The sequence below is a fragment of the Protopterus annectens genome, chromosome 4.part0 (assembly GCF_019279795.1).
Source record: "Protopterus annectens isolate FY-2018-M chromosome 4.part0, PAN1.0, whole genome shotgun sequence".
Classification (NCBI taxonomy): Eukaryota; Metazoa; Chordata; order Ceratodontiformes; family Protopteridae; genus Protopterus; species Protopterus annectens.
In genome coordinates this window covers 1,097,051,186-1,097,077,283 of record NC_056733.1, presented here as the reverse complement: position 1 = coordinate 1,097,077,283, position 26,098 = coordinate 1,097,051,186, and the positions used below count along the sequence as shown (strand labels likewise).

General features: G+C 34.7%; 2 protein-coding genes across 2 annotated transcripts in view; both read right to left on the bottom strand.

Annotated features, from left to right (window-relative positions):
- LOC122799780 (protocadherin gamma-A4-like) overlaps positions 1–26,098 on the bottom strand; it is a 639,989-nt gene that overhangs the window by 392,120 nt on the left and 221,771 nt on the right. The gene's annotated exons all lie outside the window — the stretch shown is intronic.
- Positions 5,548–26,098, bottom strand: part of LOC122800103 — a 200,789-nt gene continuing 180,238 nt past the window's right edge. Inside the window, exon 6 of the mRNA XM_044069626.1 lies at positions 5,548–8,082. Within this exon, the coding sequence (XP_043925561.1) occupies positions 5,599–8,082 (2,484 nt within the window). The 3' untranslated portion in view covers positions 5,548–5,598. The remainder of the gene's footprint in view (positions 8,083–26,098) is intronic.

Below are 26,098 nucleotides of genomic sequence, written 5' to 3'. Positions count from 1 at the left end.
GTTCAGAACTTTGAAGCTCAAAACTTCAAATTTCATATGATCGAAGATCATATGTTCGAAGTTTCAAAACTTCAAATTCCTGAACGGAGATCGACATACAGCACAGACCGGGAGATTTCCCTTGTTCCTTGCTGTAGTGCGATCACGGAATTGGTATATTTAAGTTGCGGGGGTGGGAGGTGCAGGGTGGCATAACCCCCTGCGTACACATGTTTTAGTGTGTTGGGTGGTGTTTTGGGGGGGTTCACAATTTTGATATTCCGAGATCTTGAGATTCTGAACTCTATATTCTGAAACTCAAGATTTTGGGATTTCAAAATTTTGTAGTGAACCTATATATATATATATATATATATATATATATATATATATATATATTGGGAATAGAATGAAAAAAAGAGGTAAGATGAAATATGTAGAAATTATGAAATCATATACAGGAGCAGAATAAGGTACTGACATAAGAGAAGTAGAAAAATATTATATTGAAAAAAGTAGAAAGTAAAGACAATAATGTATAAATAAAACTATTTTAAAATAAAAAACTAAAAATAAACCAACAGAAATGAATAGCTTTAGAATGTTAGATGAAGAAGGCAATTTAAAATATAAACAGGAAAAAATTATGGAGGTGGTTGAAAATTTAAGTAGAATGTATGAAAAAAGTAGAAGGAGAAAAAATGTAAAGTGAAAAAAATGTTTGGGCATAATGAGAAGTACTTGGAAGAGAAAATTAAAATGAAACAATTGAAGGAAATTCTAAGGGAAGTAATGCAGGAATCAACACCAGGACTGGATGGACTAAGTTAAATATTTTATAATAGAATAGATGAAAATTAAAAAAGTAGTATTCATTAAATATTGAATGAGTTGTTCTAAAAGTTTTAAAATAAGAGATATGTGGTGAGATTATTACATTTATATGATAAAAGATATGAAAGAAAATAAATATAAAAATGGAGGACAATAACTTAAAGAAATACCGATTACAACATTTTTATGACAATAATGCAATAAATTATGCAGAAAGTATTGGATGAAGTTATATGAATGGGTTTTGTGTAAAGGAAAAGAGGTAGAAATGTTAATAATAGTAAAAAAGGGGGTAAAATGATTGTGTAAGAAAACAAGGAGGTAAGATTAGTAACATATGAGGTAGCAAAAGCATTTCACTGCATGAACCATGAGGCAATGTGTAAAATATTAGAGGCATACATGATTGGGGGGAAAGTAGTAAATGCAATAAGAAAGTGTTGTGAAAATATTGGTTGAAAGTTATGGTAAATGGATGGATGGGAAGAAAAATAAGAATTAACAGAAGAGTTAAAACAAGTATGCCCCTTAAGCATGTGTCTTTGCACTGGTGATAAATGCAATAATACAAATGTACACTTTTGCATGCATGACGGAAGCAAAAACTGGATATGGTAAATGGAATTGTAATACCTATATCATGTACTACAAAAGAAATCAGTATATTAGGAATAAAATTTGGAGATTATAAAAGTATAGAAGAACAACGGAAAGAAATGGAAGATTTTATCACTTAAGGAAAAGATATATATATATATATATATATATATATATATATATATATATATATATGTGTGTGTGTGTGTGTGTGTGTGTGTTAAAATGTTATAGTGAAAATGAGCTTTTGATTAGTCTCCCAATCTTATCCCATATGTCTGACATACATCTGGAAAATTCAACAGTCTATCTCCACTTCTCATCTTTAACAAATGTTCCATGTAAGTTACTCCTCTTTCCTCCCACTCCATCATTTTTTCTTCAAATGAATTCTGTGTTTCATCCCACAGAATACTGCCTAGTATACAGTTACTAGCTACCATAAATTACACTTTTTCTTCAAACAATTTAAAATTTCCTTAAATGTCGCATCTTTGACCTTCTTCAATAATCCAGGACCATTTCCTTCCCATTTTACCTATTTTAACTCCCCATATTCCAGTCATCTTTATTTCTGAGCTACATTTACTGATATAACTTATCAACTTAACTCAGACAAAGCCCAACCACTCCATCTCTGCTTGCTGCCATTCCTCCTGTCTCAATCGGGTCTATATTATGTTGCCAAAACGTCATAAGAATGAATGATGTTTCAGTGACACATAAATCGTAAAATACGAATACAGCGACAGCCCAGGTCAGCGTTTTTTTTTTCCTAGGGAAAAAAAATCACTTGGCCATCGCTGTGACATTGCCCTTTATCCACTGTAGTGTGATCTCAGAGTTGGTATATTTAGTTAGGGGGTATGGGGGGCACAGCCTCCCACATTGGGGAGTGTGGAGGGGCAAAGCCCCTCACTTTGAAATGTTTTAAATTGTGTGTTGTGTCTTGCTGGTCTACTGATTTTTACCCTAGGAAAAAAAATTAGTGACCTGCGATTTTGCTGTATTCGTATTTCACTGTTTATGTCGCTAAAATGGCATTCATTCTTATGCCATTATAGTGACATAATATAGACCCCCTCAATCCATCCCTTTCTACCTTGACAAACAAATCTGTCACATATCTTCTTCAAGTCAGATATGATCTTATCTTGTGAGCATGCTGCCAGATGCTACTCCAAATACAGAACTTGGTTGGGTACCTCTAGCTGTTTACTGTACTGAACTTACTTCCAGTGCAATATCCCAATCTGATTTCAAAATTATTGCTTTTACTCACAGGCAACTTTAGTGGTCTTACTGGGCTGGAGCAAATCCATGCCATGTGCATCAGTTATGGGCACACCTTAAATGCCAACAAATTCAGTATGGTTTCATTTGTCAGAGATATTACCCCCTCCTCATAATGCATTTTGGTACCTCTTTATAAACATATACAATTATCTGGGAATTGGATACCTATATTGATAATCATTATTTTAATCAATATCGTAATTGTGATTAGGAAGCCCTTCTACTTTGTCTATCTGTTCTGTAGGGCTACCTCCTCTAGGTCCTATGCAGTCTTGTTCCTTATATACTCTTCACTTATTAGGGCTATCATTGACAACAATGACCCTTTTGGGCTGTACTTCAGAAAGTACTGTTACATCAGATGAGATGTTAAACTGAGGCACCATCCAGTTGTATTGATGCTAGCTCAGGTAGATGTAAAAAATCCCATAGCACCTATCAAAAGGTGTAGGGAAAGTTCCTTGATGCCCCAGTGAAATGTCCCCTATTAGCAGAAATACTAATCATGTTTCCCCTGAGAAAAGGCTACTAGCTTAGTCGGACTAACCTGGTCAACAAAGGATAACAAAAAAATATATATGCATAGTACAGAATCCAAATGAAAATAAACCAAAAGTAGGATTCTGCCAATAAGTATTTATTGTTGGTGCTATGTCAGCTGTTCATCAACTAAAAACATGGAAAAGGAGCAGAAGTTAATTAAACTGGTAGTATAATTTCACCAAGCAAAGCAAAGTAATGCCAGCAAGTTTTTTTTTCTGTCATAGTCCATACATAATAAAATCAGAAATTATATTTTATGGGGCAGTTGCCCAATTATAATAAAAACAGTATTAGTAAATGTGGTTTTGCACAAACGTAACCGCAATAAAGTAATTTGATTTTATTCATAAAGTTCACTTTAATCCTGCAGAGCCAGAGTAATGACACAGCCCTGTACCCAGCAGTTATAGGTATTTTGTTGCCTGTGCACATCTCATATGTTTGACTTAATAAAATAATGTCCACACAGTGTGCTTCAAATTCCATTTCATACAATCACACAGCTACTCACCAGCCACCACAGCCCATATCTGGTTGTTTTCTGGGAATAAAAAAAAAACTGCATGATGCTACCCTTTTACACTGCAACATTCTCTTTACTGTTATCTGTGGGCTTTCTGCTCCTTACCATTGTAGTCTAACAATTCCTGAATGGTACTGGAACACAAAGCCCTTAAATTGTTAGTTCCAGTGTACTTACCTTCCCCATAGAACATGTATGCTGTAGATGCTTTGAATGAGGGCACGACTGGTGGTATTTTTGTAAGTATGTATATATGTGTCATTTCTTTCATCACAAAATAAATAGACGTATTCATGTTCAAAGCAGTACTGCTGCAGCTCCCCGCTTCTGTTTTGGTCTCATTGTGGGCAGTAGCTCAATCATTTTACATCAGGGTGAGCCCTGAACTGGCACTCCTTCCCTCCATATTGAGAGAAAAAAAAATAACCAATCTCTCAACTATATATTATGTCAGTGCAAATTACAATAAAGACATAAGGGATGTATCTCAGAAACACACCTTTAGAGTCAAAGGTATAACCGGGATATGAAAATATTTGAAAACTATGATAATATGTTTCAGAAAGGAAAGGAAAGGAAACAGATAAGAAACTGAAGACCCAGACACTAAAGGCTTTTGAAAGTATAAGTAGAAATAAAAGTTGAATAAGACATAGGAATAAATTTATTAGGAAAAGAAAGTTAGAAATAAATTAAAAAAAAGACTATAATCCCCAGACCCAGACACTAAAGGCTTTTGAAAATATAAGCAGAAATAACAAAAGTTAAATAAGACATAGAAATACATTTATTAGGAAAAGAAAGTTAGAAATAAATTAAAAATATATATATAATCCCCATGTTAACCACGGTGGTGCTGCGGTAGCGTTGTCGCCTCACAGTAAGACGCTGTCCGGTTCGATTCTCAGCTAGAGCGTCTTCTGCATGGAGACATGCGTGACTGGGCGTACCTTCGCTGAAGGTTGTGCGTCAGGGCTGGTAACTCGGCACGTAAAACTCAACTACCAATCATTAGTGGACCGGAGTTCCGCTATGGCGACCCCTAACTGGGAAAAGCCGAAAGACACAACAACATAATCCCCATGTTAACAAGTTGGATAAGATCTCTAAAATCAGTTTAAAAATATCAGAAACAATGCAAGGAAAGCTTGATAAGAAATATGAGAGATAAAGAACACTTTTTTTCAAATATATTAACTCATTACACCTCTACAGTGTGGAATGTCACACCTCTAGTATCCTACAAACATTATGCATTCCAGAGATATTTCTGAAAAATAAACTTTAAAAGCATAAGATAAACAAATGTAAATATTTTTGTGAACAATAAAATCTACTAAAACTGTACAGATAGCAATGTTATCAGTAAGAAGCATTCTTTACAGTAATAATAGTTAGTGTATTCGTAGTTTTTTTCCATAAAAAATGTAATATATAAATACTATAATATATTATTACGTACACAAATGGAATTACTCATGGTCATGATGCAACTGAAATGGAAACAGGTAATAAACCCATTGCTTCATATGTTTTATCTACCTCCCAGAACAGTTTAAACTAGGGAGCGACAATATCTGCAAATATATATTCCAAAAAGAAAATTAATTACCGGGATATGACTTTTATTCATTTTTGTATTGTCTTTGTTTTTATGTGTTTTATTGCTAATTTATTTGATTATATGCATAGTCTATAAACTTTTGTTGATGCAAGTACTACGGAAATAGCTTACGAAGTATGACTCTAGCAAAACAAGTATTTGACACAAGGAATAATTAAATAGTTATTGTTTTATTAAATGCAGCACACGTTAAAGCAAAGAATTATTTCGTAAAGGACCTCACCTGGGAGACAAAATTACTTTCTGCATAAAAAGTATCATCCTGGTTTGATTCTAAGCTATGAGTGACACTAGTTGTTTTTCCGGTCATTGTATCACGTCCAGGAGGCATCATGAAGTGAAACTGACTCCTTCCAGAGTCAGAGGTCAGGCAAACCTTCTTTGTGAAAGGTGCCTGAGTGTATCCTGCATGGTCTCTTTTGCTGTAGTCCGAAGGGTGTCCTGGATTGTAATCTACAAATGTTGGTTTAAGTAATGATGACTGCCTCCATCTCTTAAACTTGATGATAATTATAATTATAATGAAACAAAGAAACATGACAGATACACAGATAACTGCAATCAGCAAATATAGGGTGAGATTAGAATCCTGACCTTTGTTTTCCGATGGGTTGATAGCTTCCAAAAGGGGTTGGGGGAAGTTGTCTGAGTCTGATAGAAATACGGTGACAGTGGCAGTGGATGAAAGTGATGGTTGTCCGTTGTCTTTTATTATTATGTGCAAAATTTGTTTCATGTGTTCTCTCACTTGAATGGGACGGGATGTCCTAATTTCCCCAGTGTGATACCCTACATTGAAAAGACTAGTATCAGTAGCTTTTACCATTTGATAGGAAAGCCACGCATTTTGTCCAGAATCAGCATCCACTGCTACCACTTTAGTTACAAGATAATTTGCTTCTGCCAAAAAGGGTACTATCTCAATGCCCACAGTTGTAGCTTCCTCACTTGACATCGGATATAAGATTTTAGGGGAATTATCATTCTCATCCTGAATGAAAATATTCACAGTAGCATTTGCTGACAGGGGTGGGGACGCACCATCCATAGCTTTAACTACTAGAGAAAACTCTCTAAACGCTTCATAATCAAACGAACGCAAAGCATAAATGTTACCGTTATCTGGGTTAATGGAGACAAATGTGGAAACCAAAGATTCACCAACATAACCAGGAAAAATGGAATATGTTACTCGAGCGTTTTGGTTCCAGTCAGCATCTCTTGCTTCCACTGTGTGGATTATATACCCAGGAGGGTTGTTTTCCCTTACATACGCATTGTATATTACTTTAGAAAATGTGGGTGGGTTGTCATTTATGTCGGTAATCTTAAGGAAAATTGTCTTTCTAGTTGAAAGCGGTGGTGAACCTTTATCAATAGCGGTGATTGTAATATTGTATTCAGGAACCTTTTCCCGATCAAGTGATCCTGTCATCTCCAGTGTGTAGTAATTCTTGTATGAAGAGATCAGTTTAAATGGAACATTTTCGTCTAGGAAACAACTAATTTCACCACTATCATTGGAATCCAAGTCAACAACATTTATCAAAGCAACAACAGTGCCCGCAATGGCATCTTCGGAAATTTCATCAGAAACTGAGGAAACAGTTATCTGAGGTGCATTATCATTGTCATCAACGGTGTTAACAATCACCCTGCATTGAGCAGTCAGTCCACCGCCATCCTTAGCCTCAACTGTAATTTCAAACCCTTTCATTTCTTCATAATCTAGAATCCCCTCTAGAATAATTTCTCCACTAACTGGGTCCAGCTTAAACAAAGAACGCCCTGTGTCTGTGATTTTTTTGAAAGAATATTTTACCTGTCCATTAGCTCCCCCATCACGGTCTGTTGCATTTACTTTAACTAGTAACGTGCCTTTGGGTGAATTTTCTTTCAGGCTGGTCCTATAAACTGCTTGACTGAATTCAGGTGTGTTGTCATTCACGTCCAAAACGCTGATGTGTATCTGTGCGGTACCAGACCTCCTAGGAATCCCATTGTCTTTTGCAGTGAGGATAAGAAAATGGTCGCTCTGTTTCTCGTAATCCAAGCTATTATTTAGAACAAGCTCGATGTAATAACCGCTGTCTCTGTCAGTCACAGTCAAAGTGAAATATTCATTAGGATTAAGCTGATACTGAAGAAGCGAGTTTGCACCAATATCACGGTCCTCTGCGGGACCCAGCCTAAAGCGAGCACCTGGAGATGTGGTTTCACTGATATCTAATTTAATCTCATCCGGTAGGAACACCGGGGGATTGTCGTTGATATCCTGAATTTCAACTTCTCCAGCAAATACCTGCAGTGGATTTTCAGCAACAGCCTCAAATGTCAGGATACATGAAGGCGTTTTGTCACACAGTTCCTCCCTGTCTATTCTCTCTGTAAGGTACAAATCTCCGGTCTGTAAATTAATATTTAAAAACCGAGTCTTTGTTGTTGAGGTAATTCTCAACCGCCGGGCTGCCACATCCTTGAGAGGTATCCCCAAATCATTTGCAACATTTCCAACTAAAGATCCACGATCCAGCTCCTCCGGGACAGAATATCGTATGGTGCCTGAGGTTAAGCACTGAAGCGAATAAAATAAAAATAAAAACAATTGCTGCTTGACACACTGCCACCCAGGCTTGGTCGAGGTGCCCATTTCCGAACTCATGCCCAGATACCGAACACAGATTATTCAAAAAAGTGTGGGTGTAAAAACATAGAAGTTGAATAAGGTCGCACTCTTACACGTCTCGATCATCTACTGTTCACAAAAATGTGTCTGCAGTCATTGTATATTTCCTGTTATATTTAAGGAACTCTTTAATATTAAATAGGTTAGGGGGAAACATTTCACTACACTAGCAAAGAGCGACACACTGCGTGTAAAGGAGAAACTGCAATCCAAAAGTAAGTACAGTTGCACTTCTGGGTGGCAATTGTACATTAGCTGCAGTAAATTATTGTAAACTGTATAAACGTGCAGTGTAGCTTTCTCCCTGTATTGTTAGACAGCCTTTTCTTAAATACCTCTTTAGAATTATAACCACTGAAAGTCAACTACCGTACATTTAAACAATTTATAAAAATAGGTGGAGGTAGGTTACAGGTAGCCACACGTGCTTCCACTGAATAAACCATTAAACTAGATACCTTAACAGAAGGGGCACTAGGAAAGCAGTTCTTTCTACACCAGTTCTAATACAAAATATAGCGTCTAACTTCATTTAGCAAATAGCTATAAAATAACTCTTCATGACACTTTCCGGTCGTGTCTCAACTGCAATTACAAATATGGTAGGGGTAGCATGCTGAAAGGAAGGATGCTCAGGCCAGTTGTGTACACATCTCGTGGAGAAAATGATGGTTTAAAGACATATACATACAGCGGAAAAAATATTCCCAGAAATCTGCAGTTTGATTAGGGGTGGAAGTCTATGCGTTCAGCTGTGCATTCTGGTATTGTGTATGACAGTATTCTGAGACAACTACTAAAGGGTCAGATACACCATAATCTCCTCAAACCAAAGGATAAAAAGGGGCACAAAGTCAAAACGTTCAGTAAAAACTATAAGAAAAGAAAAAAAAAAACAGCAAAGTTAAGAGTTTTCACTATGTGATACCTTAAATCTCCTATAATAGAAGTCTGTGGGAATATCAAATCATCATTTAAAGAAATTTAGTGTTTACAACTACAAGGATTTTGAATATGCATGGCTTTTAGTAGCTCTAGTTAAGTACATTTTATTATTTTATTAACCTAGTCAGTAACATAGGCTAACTGAATAATTCACCGTGGCTTCATTTTACTGATACAAGGCCTTTAAAACCAGCTGATGCCCATGAACATTACGGAGCCTCCAAAGTATTCCAATTAACATCAACCCATGCGGTAAAAAGGTCATACATTCAGTAATAACTACAAGAAAACACAGCCAAGCTGGAGTTTTCACTCTGTGATATCTTAAACCGTCTGCTACGGAGGCCCATGGAATATATGCAAATGACCTTTAAGGACATCAAGTATTTTGGCTACACTGCTGATGAATACCCTTTGCTTTTTTAATTCTTTGTGGCTACATTATGGCCAATAAAGCCAAACCTCATTAGTTTTGGACAAGCATGTGTCTGCCTTTTTATATTTCACATGCACTTCACTTATGCTATCTCATTATAACTGATATATACATTTTTGGGATGATCAACACAGTCTCATTAGAGTGGATTTATTTAATTACTAGAATATTATTGTCATTGCAGTTTCTTTGTTTTTCACTTCTCCAAAATCAAAGTACATTTCAGCAGTACTGTCAGAAAGTTAAATAGGCACTGCAATTTCCAAAAGGCTGGAGATAAGTCCTTTTCCATAAATGTAATCAAGGGTATAAATTATTGTTTGAGATGTCCCAGGAGAGCAGTTTGGCTATGGTCATGTAATTGCTTGTTTTACAACTTGTGAAAGGTCCATAAAAGCTTCATATGAGATTAAATATTTTCTGTACAGAACAAAAAGTATCGCATGCTTTGAAAAAAAACAAAAGATGAATTCCATAATGTTTGGCAAACACCTTCTGCAGAGGATCAGAAGTTATTCAGTGCTGGACATTTAAATGCATATGTTCCAAAGTACCTGTGTGGTAGCCATGCAAATCCAATACTGGCCAAATGCTAAGTTATTCATCATTGCTAATTTAGATTTGTAAGAGATACAGCAGAGAAACTTCCAATAAAACAGTCTTCAGTGTAGGAGGGAGGCAATGTAAGTTAGAGATAACAGTATTGTTATATTTGACCTTTAGTAAGGGGTGTATTCATAGTGGTACGTTTATGGTCCCAATATCTTGAAGGACAAGGGCTGTTCAATTCCTGCAATATATGACATAAAGTGATTAGAATTTACTTGAGAAAAAAATGCAATTTTTGCTCCAGAAAAATTAACTGGATAAGTGTCGGAACATCATATTTGAACAGTTCTGGCATGTAATAAATTATTTAATTAATGTTGCACTGCACTATATTAATAGCAAGTCATTTTTAAGGAAAGTTGACATTTGATCTATATTTATTTGGCCTTTGTAGTTTAAATGTCTAAGAGACTATGTGACCAATAAAGGAGACTCTTCCTTACTCTTAAAGTTTACTTTTTTAATCCTTTCCATCTGAACATCCAGCCTTCCCCTAACCCAAGTGATGTATTTTTCCTCCTATCCTAGACAGTCATAGCTGATGCCATGGGTGTGAGACTTGAATGCTGGATGACCTTCATTCTAGGCAGCTCAATTTTTCTGATGTGAATAGTGTCCCCTTATCTAGTCAGGCATTCAATTGTTTCCTCCACTCTTTGCTGTTTACTGGGCACAGTAAGAGGCTACATTTCCTCATGCAAGTGACTATTGCCTCAAGCCACATGATTTTTAAAGGATCTGATGTGGTCTTCTGTAGAGATTCATTAGCAGGACATGTGGCAGTGGCATGCAATGCATACTCTCTCTCTTTCTCCAAAATGAGTAAAAATAGTGGCTAGTCATTTCCATAATCTCAGTTTGACTCTTCCAGTGCCCAGGCCGCTAATCACATCAGTGTTAGCTGAGATACAGTCAGTAGGCAATCTATCTGTGCCATGGAGTTGACACGGGCCATTATATTTTGTGCCTTGATGGTAATCTGTAAAAGACAAAATGTGGTGATAACTACAGGGATGAAATACCTAGCACTTTATAACTAGGCTGCTCTTTAAAGCACCCTCTTCAGCTAATATGGTAGATGTGTACTTGTAGAAGATATATGAAGTGTGAACACTTCAGTCATTGGACTGTGACTGATATAAACTACAGAATGGTAGTGGCATGGTAGGTGACAGACTGCAAGTTGAGAAGTTATTAGAACTAGGAAAATGTCTTTCTGTTTTTAGTAGAATTTACTAGTCATAAATTATAATAGGATTTATGTAGGGGCATGCTTACATATGCTGTGATGTCATGGATTTCAAGTCCTCTGTATTAGTACAATTTAATATTGAGGGTATGAGTAAGTAAGCTGTCATTGAAGAAAATGAGATATGAACTTGCCAACATCTTACTCCATCTCATACCTCTCAACCCCTTAGAGCAAGAAATCTGGACAAAGCTTAAAATAATGGAAGGATAAAGACCTAAAATGGGAAAAAGATTTTAAATATTGTTCTTATAAACTTAGAAGTTTGTTAGAATAATACATTTTGCTTTGTTTTAGCATGAATTTTTCTTAAGGGTATAAAGTCTGAAACTCAAATGTGTGTCATGATTTAATGACTGTAATCATCTGATTTGCCAGAAAACCAAACATTTTCTGAGGAACAGTCCAAAATACGAGGCAAAAATCTGGACTTTGTGAAAATCTGGGCAATAGAGAGGTATAGGCTTTCAGTAAGATTAATAAAGTTAAATTTGAACCCCAAATGCTATTCTAGAAAGTATGATTGTTTTAATATCTGTCAGTCTCTGCTCATAGGTTGTTACTAGGCAACTGACTTGGTAAATCATTTGTAACTTGGCTACTGCAGCTTCCTCTTTTTACTACTCTTTTTCACGAGGATTGTGGGTGAGTTCTGTTCTATAGGTACGTTTATGCCACCAAATCCTCCAAGACTGGTTCATTTTTTTCTTATAACAGAATTTCAATTGATACTGGAAAGAATAAAATTTACTTAATGAGATACTTAGAAAGAATAAAGAAATAAATGACCAGCTAAAATGTCAGGTGGTTTTAACAGTCTCGAAGTGAAAGCTTAGTCATCTGGAAAGAGCAATTCCATCCAAATGTTTGGCTTTCTATGGTATATAGTCTTTCAGTGGTTCAACCCCATTTCATCTAGATTAAATAACTTATAAACTACACTTTTATCTGATGTGTTAATGCTGTTACATTTTAGTTTGCCCACCTTTCAGCCTTTTCTGTTACTTGTGTCATAGCTTACTCTAAATCAGCTATGTTGCATTATCACTTCTTGTAAATGACCTTGAATTTGTATGGCAATAACCTAAATGCTTAACTTTCTATTTTAGTATAGAATTTGATTTGGGATCAATAAAGATATTCACCTGTATTTTATGGTCTTTGTTAAAAGTTTTGGCATAAAAATACCCTTGGAAGAGTTCACATGTCCATACCATCACTACGCTTTCTTTTCTGTCCATGAGTATTGTTTCTCAGCATCTCTGTTGGCATATACAGTGAGTCTATCCCTATTTGTGTGTTTGTTTAATACAGTCCCCAGATTCACTGAATCTACATGTAATTCACACTGAAGGTCAAAATAGCATGAATCATTTCTGAGCTTATGCTTTGTCTCAAGTATTCTAAAGCTAATTATTGTCTTTTTGTACACATATGCAGAGTGTCCTTTTTATTAAATTTATAAGTGGATATGATATTGAGTTAAGTGTCTGATTAATGATTAACTATAAGCAGCCATTAAGAAAAAGGCTTATTAATTCTTTTACACTTTGTGACTATTTTGTATGTTACATTATCTTTATGTTGTCTGGATTAGGAGATATACCGTTTTCTTGACAAGATGTATCCAATACATTCTAATGCTATGCTTTTGAGTTAACATTTACTTCTATTTTATGCCAGTAGGACTTTTCCTATCAAGCACATGAGTTATCAACTTTTTGTTTTACTTTAGCACTGATTACACTCTGCTCTGTTTGCTGGATATCAGTAAGGAAGGGGATCACTGTACTGGCAAGCATAGCACCATTACATTGCATGCAGCTGCAGTCTCATAGATTAGCATCATTAAAACCAACTGATATGCAGGTGGTATAGTGTTTGAAAATCATTTATGACCCCCTGAGAGGCATCATTTTGTATTTGTATTCTCTGCATTGAATCCCATTGTTATACAATGGGGTAACACTATGACAATTTCCTACCTTGCTGTGTAGAAATTTTATGAATCACAAAGCGATTTGGTATGCTGATCTGTAGCATAGAAGCCCCCTCCATGGAACACAGTGTTTATAAATAGCGTCCTCATTTTTAAATGAAAATTCTTTAGAAACTGCAGTCCTTACATTCCAAAGGAGGCTAAGCTTACTTTCCAACAAATGTAAACTAGAATGAGTCATTCTTCTTAAGTAAGCTTTATCATGTTCTTTAAAAAGTGCACATATTACTTACTCTTTTCAAATGCAAAATTCATATCTTTGGTTCATGCATATGCTCAGGTCACTTCCATTATAGACTGCTAACATATATTACATAGTTTACCATCTTAAGTAATGCCATATCAGGCATTAACCTGGTATCTTAAATAAGATTAGGAACAAACTGCATACAAAATCTGAAAAACAAAGATATGTTTTATCATATCTTAAACTTGTTCTGATTTTTTATAACAGTCAAGACTTTGCCAGCTTGCCATTTTATAGGACCAAAAATGTATACTGCTACTACAACTACTACTGTCACTGCTACTACTAATACTAGATGTTTTGCAATGACCCTCTCTTTTCAGTGGCTTACAGTGTGAGCACTATGATTTCCTATGTTTACACTGCAAGTGTCAATGTCTCCTTCTTGTTCAATTCACTTCATTTGATATGTATATATTGCCATCCATAATGTAGCATTCTAGAGAACAAATGAAAGAGTATCTGACTTGGTTGATTTTTAGACTCACAGTTCTAGTTCCAAGTCACAATTTCTTAACTAGTTATGAGAAATCTGGCACCTGTTACTAAGACCTTATCCACTAAGACCTTATCCACTAAGTGAGGTTTATAACTAATGTCTTAGATGTAACCATACCTTCCCCCTACTCACTGACCTACCTCAGACAAAGACAATGGAACAGATGTTATGAGAAGTACTTGAAACAATAAGTAATTGTGTATACAATGGTTTCTAGAGGGACTGCATTATTAAATGAAGACAGAAGGCCAAGAGAGTAATATACAACTATTTCTTTTAATGTGCATTCATAGGTTTGGATTAAATGGAAGGAAGAGAAGTTTTTGAGATGAAAAATCTTTGGGTAAATATTTTGTTTTGAAACCTGAGCTAGAAATGCTTATCTTGCTGAAAAGTTCTAAACCATAGTATCAGAACACCCTGCCTGTCTGCCTATGTATCTGTCTATCTATGGTGTGAAGCTGGTAATCTGAGACTTATAATACATATAAATACCTTTTGCTTAAAACATTTTATTAGCCTTGTAGGCTAACCAAATTAGTTCATTTTTCATGTTAACACATGGTTAAGATACATCTTGCCACATTTTCTCCTCATAATGTTACAGAAAATGAAGTAATTACAAGAAAAATGCAAGGTTTCACCAAAAGCCAAACAGAAAATTTCAGACATAAAACAAAACAAAACAAACAATTTAGAAATGGTACTTTATCTGTAGGTAACAGTCTGGCTGGCTTAAGGTGAAAAGGCACTTGTTAGAAATAAGACCTGACATTTGGTTGCAGTTATCCTTTAATTAAAACAAGTCATTATGCAAACTGAATTTTACTGATTAAACACACCAATAGTCCCCATAATATGCAACGGAGACTCTGAGCCACCATAATTTGAAAGATATACATTATTGGTTCCCAATTAAATATATCAATTGTAATATGATATAAGTACACAGTACTTAAAGCAACTGAATTTAGAAAGGATGACAGGTGGTAGTCTTTTCTGGCCCTTATCAAATTTTATTTGTAAGTTTTATTTTGTTTTACATTGATTATTTTTATAAATTTCAGTCTTACAGTGAATACCATTTTGTTTATTTGTATCACATAACCTAGTGACCTTATTTGATTAAGTCAGCTCAAGATAACAAAAATATTGTAAGACTGATAGTTAATTACTCAGAGATAAGTAATCTCTGCTATACATATTATAAATAGTTATTCCTTTTCTCCAATTCTAGACATGATCTGAATCAATTTCAGCACCTATTCCAATATATCAGGCCATTGCAGCTGGGGTTTGCATTCTCATGAGGTACAGCAACCTAAAAGTTAAGTAATGAAAGGATTGCTGCGTCTGCTTAGTTTGGGTTAAAATCTTCCTCTCTTTCCTTAATGATAAATAAATCCGTCACTCTGTTTCAGATTTAGGATGCTGTAGTACTTCACATAAAGGTAAACAATTTATCTGAACTCAATGTAGTAAGACAAAAAGACTTCCCATTCTTATTATAAAATTACAAATAAGACAAGGGTACACTATATTTAATTAAATATATCATTCTGGAGGATTAAGTTGCTTGTTAATATATAGGAGTTTTAATATTTATGGCCTGGTTTTATGAATGGATCCTAAAGATAAAATAGTCATTTTGGGGTGCAGGAAGAAATGACACTGACCTCATATTATTTTGACTTTGATCAATCCAATGTGAGTTTTAAAGAAAGAATATTCTTTGGGACCAAAATTAAAAAGGCTTTCACTTCCTTTTTTCAAAACCCATCTTATGTAACTGGTGTAAAGCAACTCAAAAGTTGAAGGTGGTGAATTATTTTTGTTTGTCTTAATTCAGTTAACGAGTTACTCCTGTTTAAGGACAATATATTAGCCTTCTGCTGTATGTCACCTAATGTAAGCTGCAAAGGATGTTGCCAACTTTTAGTTTAGCTTAGAAACATTAGTTTCATTAGTCCATCTATCCCCACAGATGATTACTACCCAGCAAATGACAGGGAAAAAATTCAAGTTTTACTTATAATCAATTTTTAATCAATATGGTGAAATAACTTTAGCCAGTCTGTTAGAAAATTGGGTAGGGGTACTTGATTTGGTATCCTGAAGCAGTCCTGATATAGTTAACAGCTTAAATCCACCTTTCTTCTTGTGAGGTTTCCCTGCAGGAGTCCTGCTGACCCATAAGTCAAGAGTTGCAATTCATCAGTTTTGCCATACCCTGACAGTGTTTTTCATTCTTTTAATGGAAGAGAAAGAGTGCTGTTGCTCCCATTTCCTGGTACTTCTTCTTTCTCTAGGATTGTGCTGTTAGTGTATAGAACCATGCTGTCAAGATGAAATGCACCAGGATAATCCAAGAAAAATACATTTTATTAAGATTATGCACTTTTGTCTGTATACAAGTTAAATCAGACTTCATCAGAATATGTTAAAAACAGCACTAAGTGCTCTGTTTAAAGCAATTCAAATGATCACATGACCCCTGACCATTCTTTTTAAACAGAAATACATGTTAAAAGACTTTAAGAAAATGTGGATATATATTCAGTTTCTCATGAGAGTGAATAACAATAAAAATGCACAAGTATGTGCAAAAAAAAAAAAACATGAATTATGTTTAAATGGATTGCAATGATACAGCATTATAAAATGATAGAAAAATGTACGCATTTAAATAACTTTTTCATGCAACAATAACAAACTGACATTCCAAAACAGTTACCTATCCAATCACTAACAAGGGCTGACACTGCTTAGCTTTTGAAATCAAATGAGATCAAGCACCTTGTTTTTATTTTACAACATGGCTGCCCCAACCTCAAAACAATAGCAGTAGAGATTGCACCATTAATGCCAGGAGGTTGAACTGCATTCAAAAGCAGCTGCAACCTTAGTTCCTTATATTCAAATGTGTTTTCTCACCTCCCTCCTCAAGGAGAAATATCAACTTTGTCTATAATAAAAAACTTTTGAAGTTCTCACACTGAGTGGAATGTTTATAAAGTGCATTACTAATAACTTTCTTTTTTATATTATTCTAATGCTCATACATTCTTTGGCTATTTGCCTCTCTGTTTTACCCACATAGAAAGCTCTACAGCAGAGGCAGCTTGCTAAGTAAACTTTGGCTTTAGTTTTGCAATTACATGCTTTAGGCTGGATATAGTCTGTTGGTGGTTGACTACAATTACATATGGGTGTTCATGAATATATTTGCAATATTTACATGCACCAAATGTTGACATTTTTTCCTTATTAGAAGCAATTGATGTCTGTTTTCTTCATTTCAAAAAAAATATTTTCAAATTTATGCTTTCTTGCACACAAGTCTAGGGCTTGTTCTTAAAATCTTAGTGTTGGTATCTCATATCACCACATTCTTCTTATTTTTTCTAATAATTTCTGTTACTATAGAATTTGCCCCAATAGTCAAAATGGGAACAACCACAGTGTTAGAAAAAATGTTGCTATTGTTTTGCTTTAGGGTCTTTGGACTACCTTTACTGTTACTTAATATAACAGGGATTTAAACATACATATTTTGGAACCTAACCACTTGCAGCAAACAATTTCACCATCCACCAGTGAGGTAAGATGTGAAAACAGTAATGTTAATATCACCTACAATTGTGTTGAACCATTGGACTTTTGGTTGAAAAAAATCAATTTTAAGGCTAGTGCAGTACTTACACAGGACACTGTAACTAAACAAATTGATCAGGTACAGAAAATGTTTAAATACCGGTCCCTACAAATAGACAATCATTGCTAAAGAGAATGTAAAAAAGATAAAAAGTGTAGAAAAGGAACTCTGAATACAGAAAAATAACTTTTAGTGTGTCAGGAGACTCAGTGTATTACAAAGAATCACAGAACTGTATGACAGAACCAGTTTGACAGTATTAACCATTATGGTTTCAGTAAACAATGAAAAATGGAAACTTTCGAAAAAGAAATACATTGTCTAGACAACTCTATCACCAATGAGCTAATTTTCCCCTCTTTGAAAGATAAATATAATAATAATATTTTTACAAGAAAATGACAAACAAGCCAATGTTATTCAACAACAAAAACTGAGAAAATTGAAAGGGATAAGAAAAGCTATGAAGAGGGTAATGCATATACTGCTCCTCCTGTTACAACTGCAGTATGGAAAGCACAAAATGAACATTGGACAAGGTGGAAGATACCTACTTTGGGTAATTTGTACGAGTTTCCTGCATTACAAAGATCAGAAAGAATACAAGAGAAACAATGCCAAGAAGGGAACCATATATAAATAATTTATGAACCACCATCAATCTACCACACAACATCATGGATAGTAAGCCAACAGGAGGGAAAAAAGGTTATGTAAAAGGTATCCATTCTTCATTATGAAGACTTTTACATATTTAATCACAGTGTATCAACTATACCTTCACCGCCTCATAAGTTATTTAAAAAGGCTTTACTTTTGTTCCCACCCCAGATTTATCATTGTGGAGCTACTTTTGGAACTCAAATTATTTTAGAAAATTAAATCTTAGCCTCACTTACAATGGATGTACAACACCTTGCAGTACAGGACTAGCAAGGAAGAGTATGATCACTCCACCTTTACATCTTATATTAGCACATTTTGAGAAGAATTGTGAAGCAGATTTATGAACATCTACAGAATTGTCAAAAAAGAGGTTTCATAACTTAGCAATAAAAGAAAATCAAGTTTTGAATGAATTAACAATCAACAAATCAGTAAGAATCATGAAGCCTAGATAAGGGGAAAGGTGTGGTCCTAATGGATTGTATTGATTACATCAGCAGAATTGACCGTATGATGGCAGATACCATTTTTAGCAAAAATCATCAAGAAATGAGATTAACATTTCCTGTAAGACTATGGATTGTTTGTTGGATGATCTAATCTTAGAAAAAATAATAGACATTAGATTATACAATTTCTTGAAAGTAAAATCACCAATTATTTCAGCCATTTTTGGGATATCAAAGAAATGTAAATGCACAGATAGCCCCTTCCTCATTAAGACCCATTGTCTCTGTTTCTGGATTAAAGACTGAACCTCTTCCTAAGTTAATAGACAAGAAGGTAAAATAATTTTCAGACATAGTGAATACATATTAAGGGAATCTTGGTATTTTCTACAACATATTAAGAAAGTAGAATATGACCATGATATTTTGTTGGTGACAGGGTTGGGAGGGTGGCCTAATGGTTAAGGTGTTTGCCTTACAAACCCAACATACAGGGTTTGAGTCTCACAGGGAATAATTGACTAGGCTTAAAATGTCTCACAAGGGCAGTTAGCCTAGTACTAATCTATGACCCTATGAACAGGAGATGTACAACATCTATTCACAATAATACCAAGAAACATAGGTATGGAATTATTTTCTGAAGATATAAGTTGTGACAAGAACTTAACAGACATTTATATTAGACTTGTTGAACGGTTCATTCAATTGTTGTAGATTATAACTATTTTATTTTGAGGGGAAATGTTACCATCAGATATAAGGTGTGGCCATGGGGGCTGCATAAGCCAATATGGAACTATGGGAATGGGAAAGCACTTATATATTCATTCACCTTACAAACTCCACATCAAATTATATTTAAGATTTTTGATGACGTCTTTTAATGTGGTCAGGAAATTAAATAGTTTTAGCAGAATTTTCTTTGCTTGTTTAGAAACTACTATGTCAATTTTAAAATTTGTATACAATACATCTAAAGCTAAAATTAATTATGTGAATGTAATACAATATAAAAAAAACATGGAAAACAGAAGACCCTGTTCCTCTGTATATAGAAAACTAACTTATTCCATCTCCTTTCTATATTTTTCTGGTAGCCACTCTACATGACAGAAAAAGAACCTAATAAAAGGACAAATGATTAGTTTATTAAGGCTAATGAGTGAAGACCAAGTGTTCTTGGAACAGCCTGGTAAAAATGAAACACATGTTTATTGCAATGGATTATTTGCACAAACTCATAGAACAGGTATGTATGGAAATAGTGGAATGTAGGAATAAAAACCTTCCCCTTTATTAAGCAATATTAAAGTTAGTCCAAGGACAATAAATAAAAACAACAACAATTTTTCTAACACTGTGGTTATTCCAAGTATGCCAAGTTAAGCAAACACCATAGTGACAACATTATTAGAAAAAATGAAATAATGCAGTGATAAGAGATGTCAACACTAAGATTTTAGCAACAGGCTCAAGATTTGTCTGTAAGGGGGGCATGATTTTGAAAGAAATTTTTGAAAAGAGCAAATAACAGATCTTAATGGTGTCTAATGAGGGAAAACTGTCAAAGTGTGTGCGGTGCATGTAAATATTGAAAATATATTCATCAATGTACAAATGTAATTATATCCAACCACCCACAGATTATGTATTTCCTTGAAGCACATAATTGTAAAATTAAAGTCATAATTTGCTCAGTATGCTGCCTCTCTTGAGATGTCTTCTAAGTGGGTAAAACAGAGCAGCAGATAAACTATAGTTTATATGAATATAAGAATGACATAACAAAGAAAAGTTTTAGTAATGTACTTTATAAGCATTCCACTCAATGTCAAAACATCAAAATATTTTTTTAATATAGACAAAGTTGATTTTTATTCTAGAGGAGGAGGTTGGGAAAACACATTAAAATAAAAGGAACTAAGGAGCAGATACCACTGAATGCAACTCAACCTCCTGGCATTCATGATGCAATCTCTAGTGCCAGTGTTTTGAGGTTGGGGCCAGCCAATTTGTAAAATAAAAACAAGTTGCTTAATGAAGTTTGATTTCTAAAGCTAAGCAGCTCTGTTTAGTGTTTGGATGGGTACCGGCTTTGGAATGTCAGTTAGCTATTGTTGGAAGAAAAAGATTTATAAGCATACATTAACAATCATTATATAATGTTTCGTCATTACAATTAATTTTAACATAATTCAAATTAGGTTTTTTTATATATACTTACGTATTTCTGGTGTTATTTACACTCATGGTTGACTGAATATATATCCATATTTTGTTAAAGTTTTTAAGCATGTATTTATCTTTAGGGAAGATGGGTCAGCTGTTGTGATCATTTGAATGGCTTTACATAGGGACACTCGTGCTATTTTTAATAGTTTCTGATAAAGTCTGATTTAACTTGTATATAGATGAAGCACTTAATTGTATTAAAACATATTTTTTGCTTCAATTATCCTGGTGTACCTCATCTTCTGAGAGTGGCTGCTTCATATACTAATGCCACAAACCTGCAGAAAGGAGAAACAACAGGAAAGGGTGAGAACAATAACATTCTTTCCCTCCCATCAAAAAAAAAAAAATTAAAAACACTGTCAAGGAATGGTAAAACTGATGTGCTGAAGCCCTTGACTTGGTGTTCAACAGGACACCCACAGGGAAGCCTCACAAGAAGAAAGGTAAATTTAGGCAGTTAATCAGGACTGCTGCAGCATACCAAAATCAAGTACATATCCCCAGTTTTGTATCAGACTGACTGAAGTTATTTCACCAACTTGGTTAAAAAAATGATTAACAGTAAAACCTGAATTGTTTTCCCTGTCAGTTCATGGGCAATAATGACTTACAGTGACAGATGGACAGATGAATCTAGCTTTTCTAAGATAATCTAAAAATTGACAACATCACTGGTTTACATTACGTGACCTACAACAGAAGGCTAATAGGTTGGCTTTAAACAAGAGTAACTCATCAGGTCTACAGTAAGGGTTGCACAGCCAATCTTTCAGTGAGCTACAACTAAATTAAGACAAAGACAAAAAATATACCTTTTGAGCTACTATCCAGATAGTAAGTTAAACATATAAAGTAATGCATTCAGTGGTCCAGAATTCAGTTTTAAAATATCAACCATAAATTCATTAAATTTTGTAAAATGAATTGAAGCTTACCCCAAATGGGTATTAATTTTATGTCATTTTCAAGAAATATTCAGAGAACTATTCGGTGTACAGTATGTTTAGATCAAGTACATGAGATAGATTTTTAAAAACAAGGAAGTGAAATCCTTTTAATTTTAGTCACAAACAATATTTCTTCTTTTAAACTCACATGGAATTAATCAAAGTCATAATAATATGGGTTCAGTGTAATTTCTTCCTTAACCCTGAAAAGGAATTTTGTTCTCTTTAGGTCCCATTCATAAAACCAGTTAATAAATATTAAGACTTCTATATATTAACAAGCAACTAATCCTGAAGAATGAATGATCTAATTAAATATAGTACAGCCTTTTCTTGTATGAAAATTTTAAAATAAGAATGGAGAGTGCTTTTCGAGTAACCTCTTCAAAATGTTGGGACCTGCTAGGCTGAGTCCCAAAATGTGGACACTGAATGCCAAAAAGATTGGGCTTGCATGTAGTAAGTCTGAGATGCCATGTCTTGGAATATTCATTTTTCTTCAAGGTATGGCATTCTCAGAGTTGGTATATATAGGTTTGGGGGTATGGGTGGCTTGCCTGTCACATGGGGTTGTAGGTAGGGCTTGGCCCCCCACCAAAAGAAGTTTCATTGAGGAAAGAGAGGGATATTTTAATGCAAACAAAGAAGATAATGTAATCCATTCATTGCTCAATGTTTTCAGAAATGGAGAAAACATTTTTTTTCAGATAGAATCATCAGCCAACAGTGTAACTTCAGTTTTAGAGGAACTTTCAATAGTAGAAATAGTGAGAGTGCTAACATCAATTCTAGTAATTTGTTTCTAATTTTTACTTTTGGGCTATTCACTTAAGTTTCTGATTATGACAGTTTTATAGTGAACTCATGATGAAAAGCTGCACACCAACTCTTTTATTATAGTTTGATTTTAACATAGCAGCTTTTGATATTGTGACAGGTGTGAACATTGCTTCCATATTTGTTGGATGAATTTCTCTGGATATGCTATTAATGCCTTCTGCAAAAGATCTGTTGTCAGTGGGGAGGGAAAACTATGTATTCATAAAAAATAGTGTATATAAATATCCATAAATGTTAGTATCTTATAGGTGCTGTCTTTTCAACTCTTCTTTGTAAATACAGCAATTTTTACATGAGTAATTCAGGCAGTGATTGCATTGAAACAATGTTCCTTCATCAACTAAAATTGGTTGGCAGATGATAATACTGATGCCACTCCACAAGGGTGGCCCCAACATTGACCCCAGGAAATACAGACCCAGCAGCCTGCCAAACCTTATTTTTGAAGCCATGTAACATTATAACTGACCTGATAAACTATGAAATTACATATATCATCAAGCAAGACCCACAGCAGTTTGGCTTTGTCAAGGGTAGCTCCTGTCTGGTTAACTTCTTCAAAAGGCTAACATAGGCTGTTGACAGTGACCATGGCGTCCGCACAGCATACCTTCATCTAGCAAAGATATTTGACATCATTCTCCAAACTATCATAGTTAGTTAGCTTAATGTATTACAAATAGATCCCCATTTACTAAGAAGGATAGCAAATTTTCTAATAGACTCACATTGTGTTAGTCACTGGTTCCTGTTCTGATAGTATGAAGGTGATCAGTGGTGCGCCACAGGGATCAGTACTGGCTTTTTTTGTCATTTACTTTTCTTATCCCCAGACCATGAACCAAATTTTCAGATGACTATAAATCTAGAGTAATTTCCAAGTCCTAATTTAACACCAATGCCCTTCAGCAGCAATTTGCACTCAGATACCTAGTGTACTAAAACCAGTTAAAGTTAAATGCAAAACATGTGCAGTATTGTCATATTTGGTAAACAGCCCAGCATACAACTTTGATAACACTCCATTTCAAAATGAGAATTTATTAGAGACCTTGAAACTTGGGTTGATAATTCTCTCAACTTTGATAATCATGTAACAACAGTACTCAGAAAGTCCTTCTATGTAGTGCAGCTAATTTCCAAATGAATATCATCCAGAGCTAGAGGTCATTTTACCCTTATAGTCAGCATTTGACAGATCATTTATTGAATACAATGACTCTTTTGAGATGTACCTCACTAAACAAATTGTGCAAGTAGAAAAACCCCAGATGCTATGACTAAGAAAATCAATGACTTAAAACATCCAAGCTATAGAAAAGACTGGAAGCACTGTCCCTTTATTCAGTATCTTATAGACTTCAGAGGTGAGATCTCTGTCTTGACTTTTATACTATTAGGGACCCAGTGTTCCTGAATCTCTTGTATCTCCACAAATAAAATATTCCCACAAGTAAGTTTTCTTCAGCAAATAAATAAAACATGGAAGAGAAATAGCTTCATTAAGTGCCTTTCTTACCTCTGGAATAGACTCCCAATCCAAATCAAGCAGTGTGACTCATCTTCCTTCAAAGAGAAACTGTGTGATTGTATGGATATTCTTAAATTTTCCCCTGGCTTGACTGTCCTAACCCTCCTTAAAAATGAAGAGTAGATAAAGCGGGTGGTAGCTGACAAGCGTACATGGTCACAGGACTCAGTTACCTTGTATTTACTATGATTCGTGAGAAAGTATTTGCAGAAAAGTCAATAAATATACACATTTCTTACCATGAATAACTTCTAAAACATATCTTTACAGGAAATAATACAGCAACGAATAATAAAGGAAGAATATGCCATCTTCAAGGTGCAGCAAGATAAAGGCCTCACTATGACCCAGACAATATGAGAATGATTAGTGGCTTTGTTGCAGAGGATCTGGAGGTGGGAAGTGGGTCACCCATGCTAGAGGAAGGGATCTAATACAGTCCACTGCAATGCTGACATTTACTAGAAAGAGAGGTGTAAACTATGCAGCACTTAGGTCAGATATGTGATTCTCCCTGCCAAGTTGTGTCCATTGGACAGCCTTCATTAGGCATGGAGAAGAACAAACTTACCTAGAGTGGAAGGCTTAGCAGGCCTTCACATCAGCTGCCAGGGGAGATGTTAGAACAGAAACTAGAAATACATCTCATGGCTGCCTGTTTGATGGTTTTCTCCTGGGTAATGCAGAGTAAATAGGTGGGTGTTGGTAGACAGACAGCTGGCAGGCAGAAAGGCAGACAAAGGATACAAAAATAATAAATCAGCCATGTACTCTACAGTACATCAAAATAAAGTAAACGTCAACTGCACAAAGTGTACTTCCAATAAAATAAGGCCTATTTCACAGGTTATGAAAAACTAATTAATAATACAATTATTAAAATAAGTTGTGGTTAATTTTCCTACTTATATTAACAGGACTGTCATAAAAATGACATCACAATACATTTGTGATTTGAACAGCCTGATAGCATGCTCAGTAACATGTGAAAACAAAACAGAGTTCCAGATGTTGTTTTATTCATTTTAAAAATAGAATAAAGAAATAAGTATCTGTTAAAGTAAACTGCATATGTAATCAAGAAGTGTTATAACAAACAGTCCTTGGAATTAAAGAAAAAAACAAAAATCCTTAAAATTTAACAAAATTCCTAATTACATTGTTTCAAATCACAAGAAGTATAGTCCTTTGATGACAGTTAATAAATAATGTGCCTAAAGCTTGTAAGCTGTTAAGGCCTCTAAAATGAAAATAAATGTAAACTGGTAAGGTTTAAACCAATCAAATACAAACAACAATTAGAGATGTATAGTGCAAAAGACTCAAAACAAGATTTCACATGGTGCATGAAGAGGTCAGCTGCATCCCTACTCATTCCATATATCATGGTAAAAGTATTTTTGTGACTAAACAAGGTTATACTGATGTAAACAAGGGTAATTGTAGAGAGTGATGATATTCACATTCTAACAATGACAGAAGAATTTTTTTTGAAGTAATGAAGATTAGATGCATAAACAGTGCAAATATTTTTCTGTCTGTCTGTCTATCTATCTGTATTCCACAAGTTTAAGGGAAAAGAAAAGGAAAATATGAAGGAAAAGGAAAGGAAATGACAAAAAAAGGAAAAATAGATAAAAAGTAAAGGAAGAGTCATTTGTTATTCAAGTCTGTTGGAGTGAGTGTTTATCTTGAAAATTTACAAG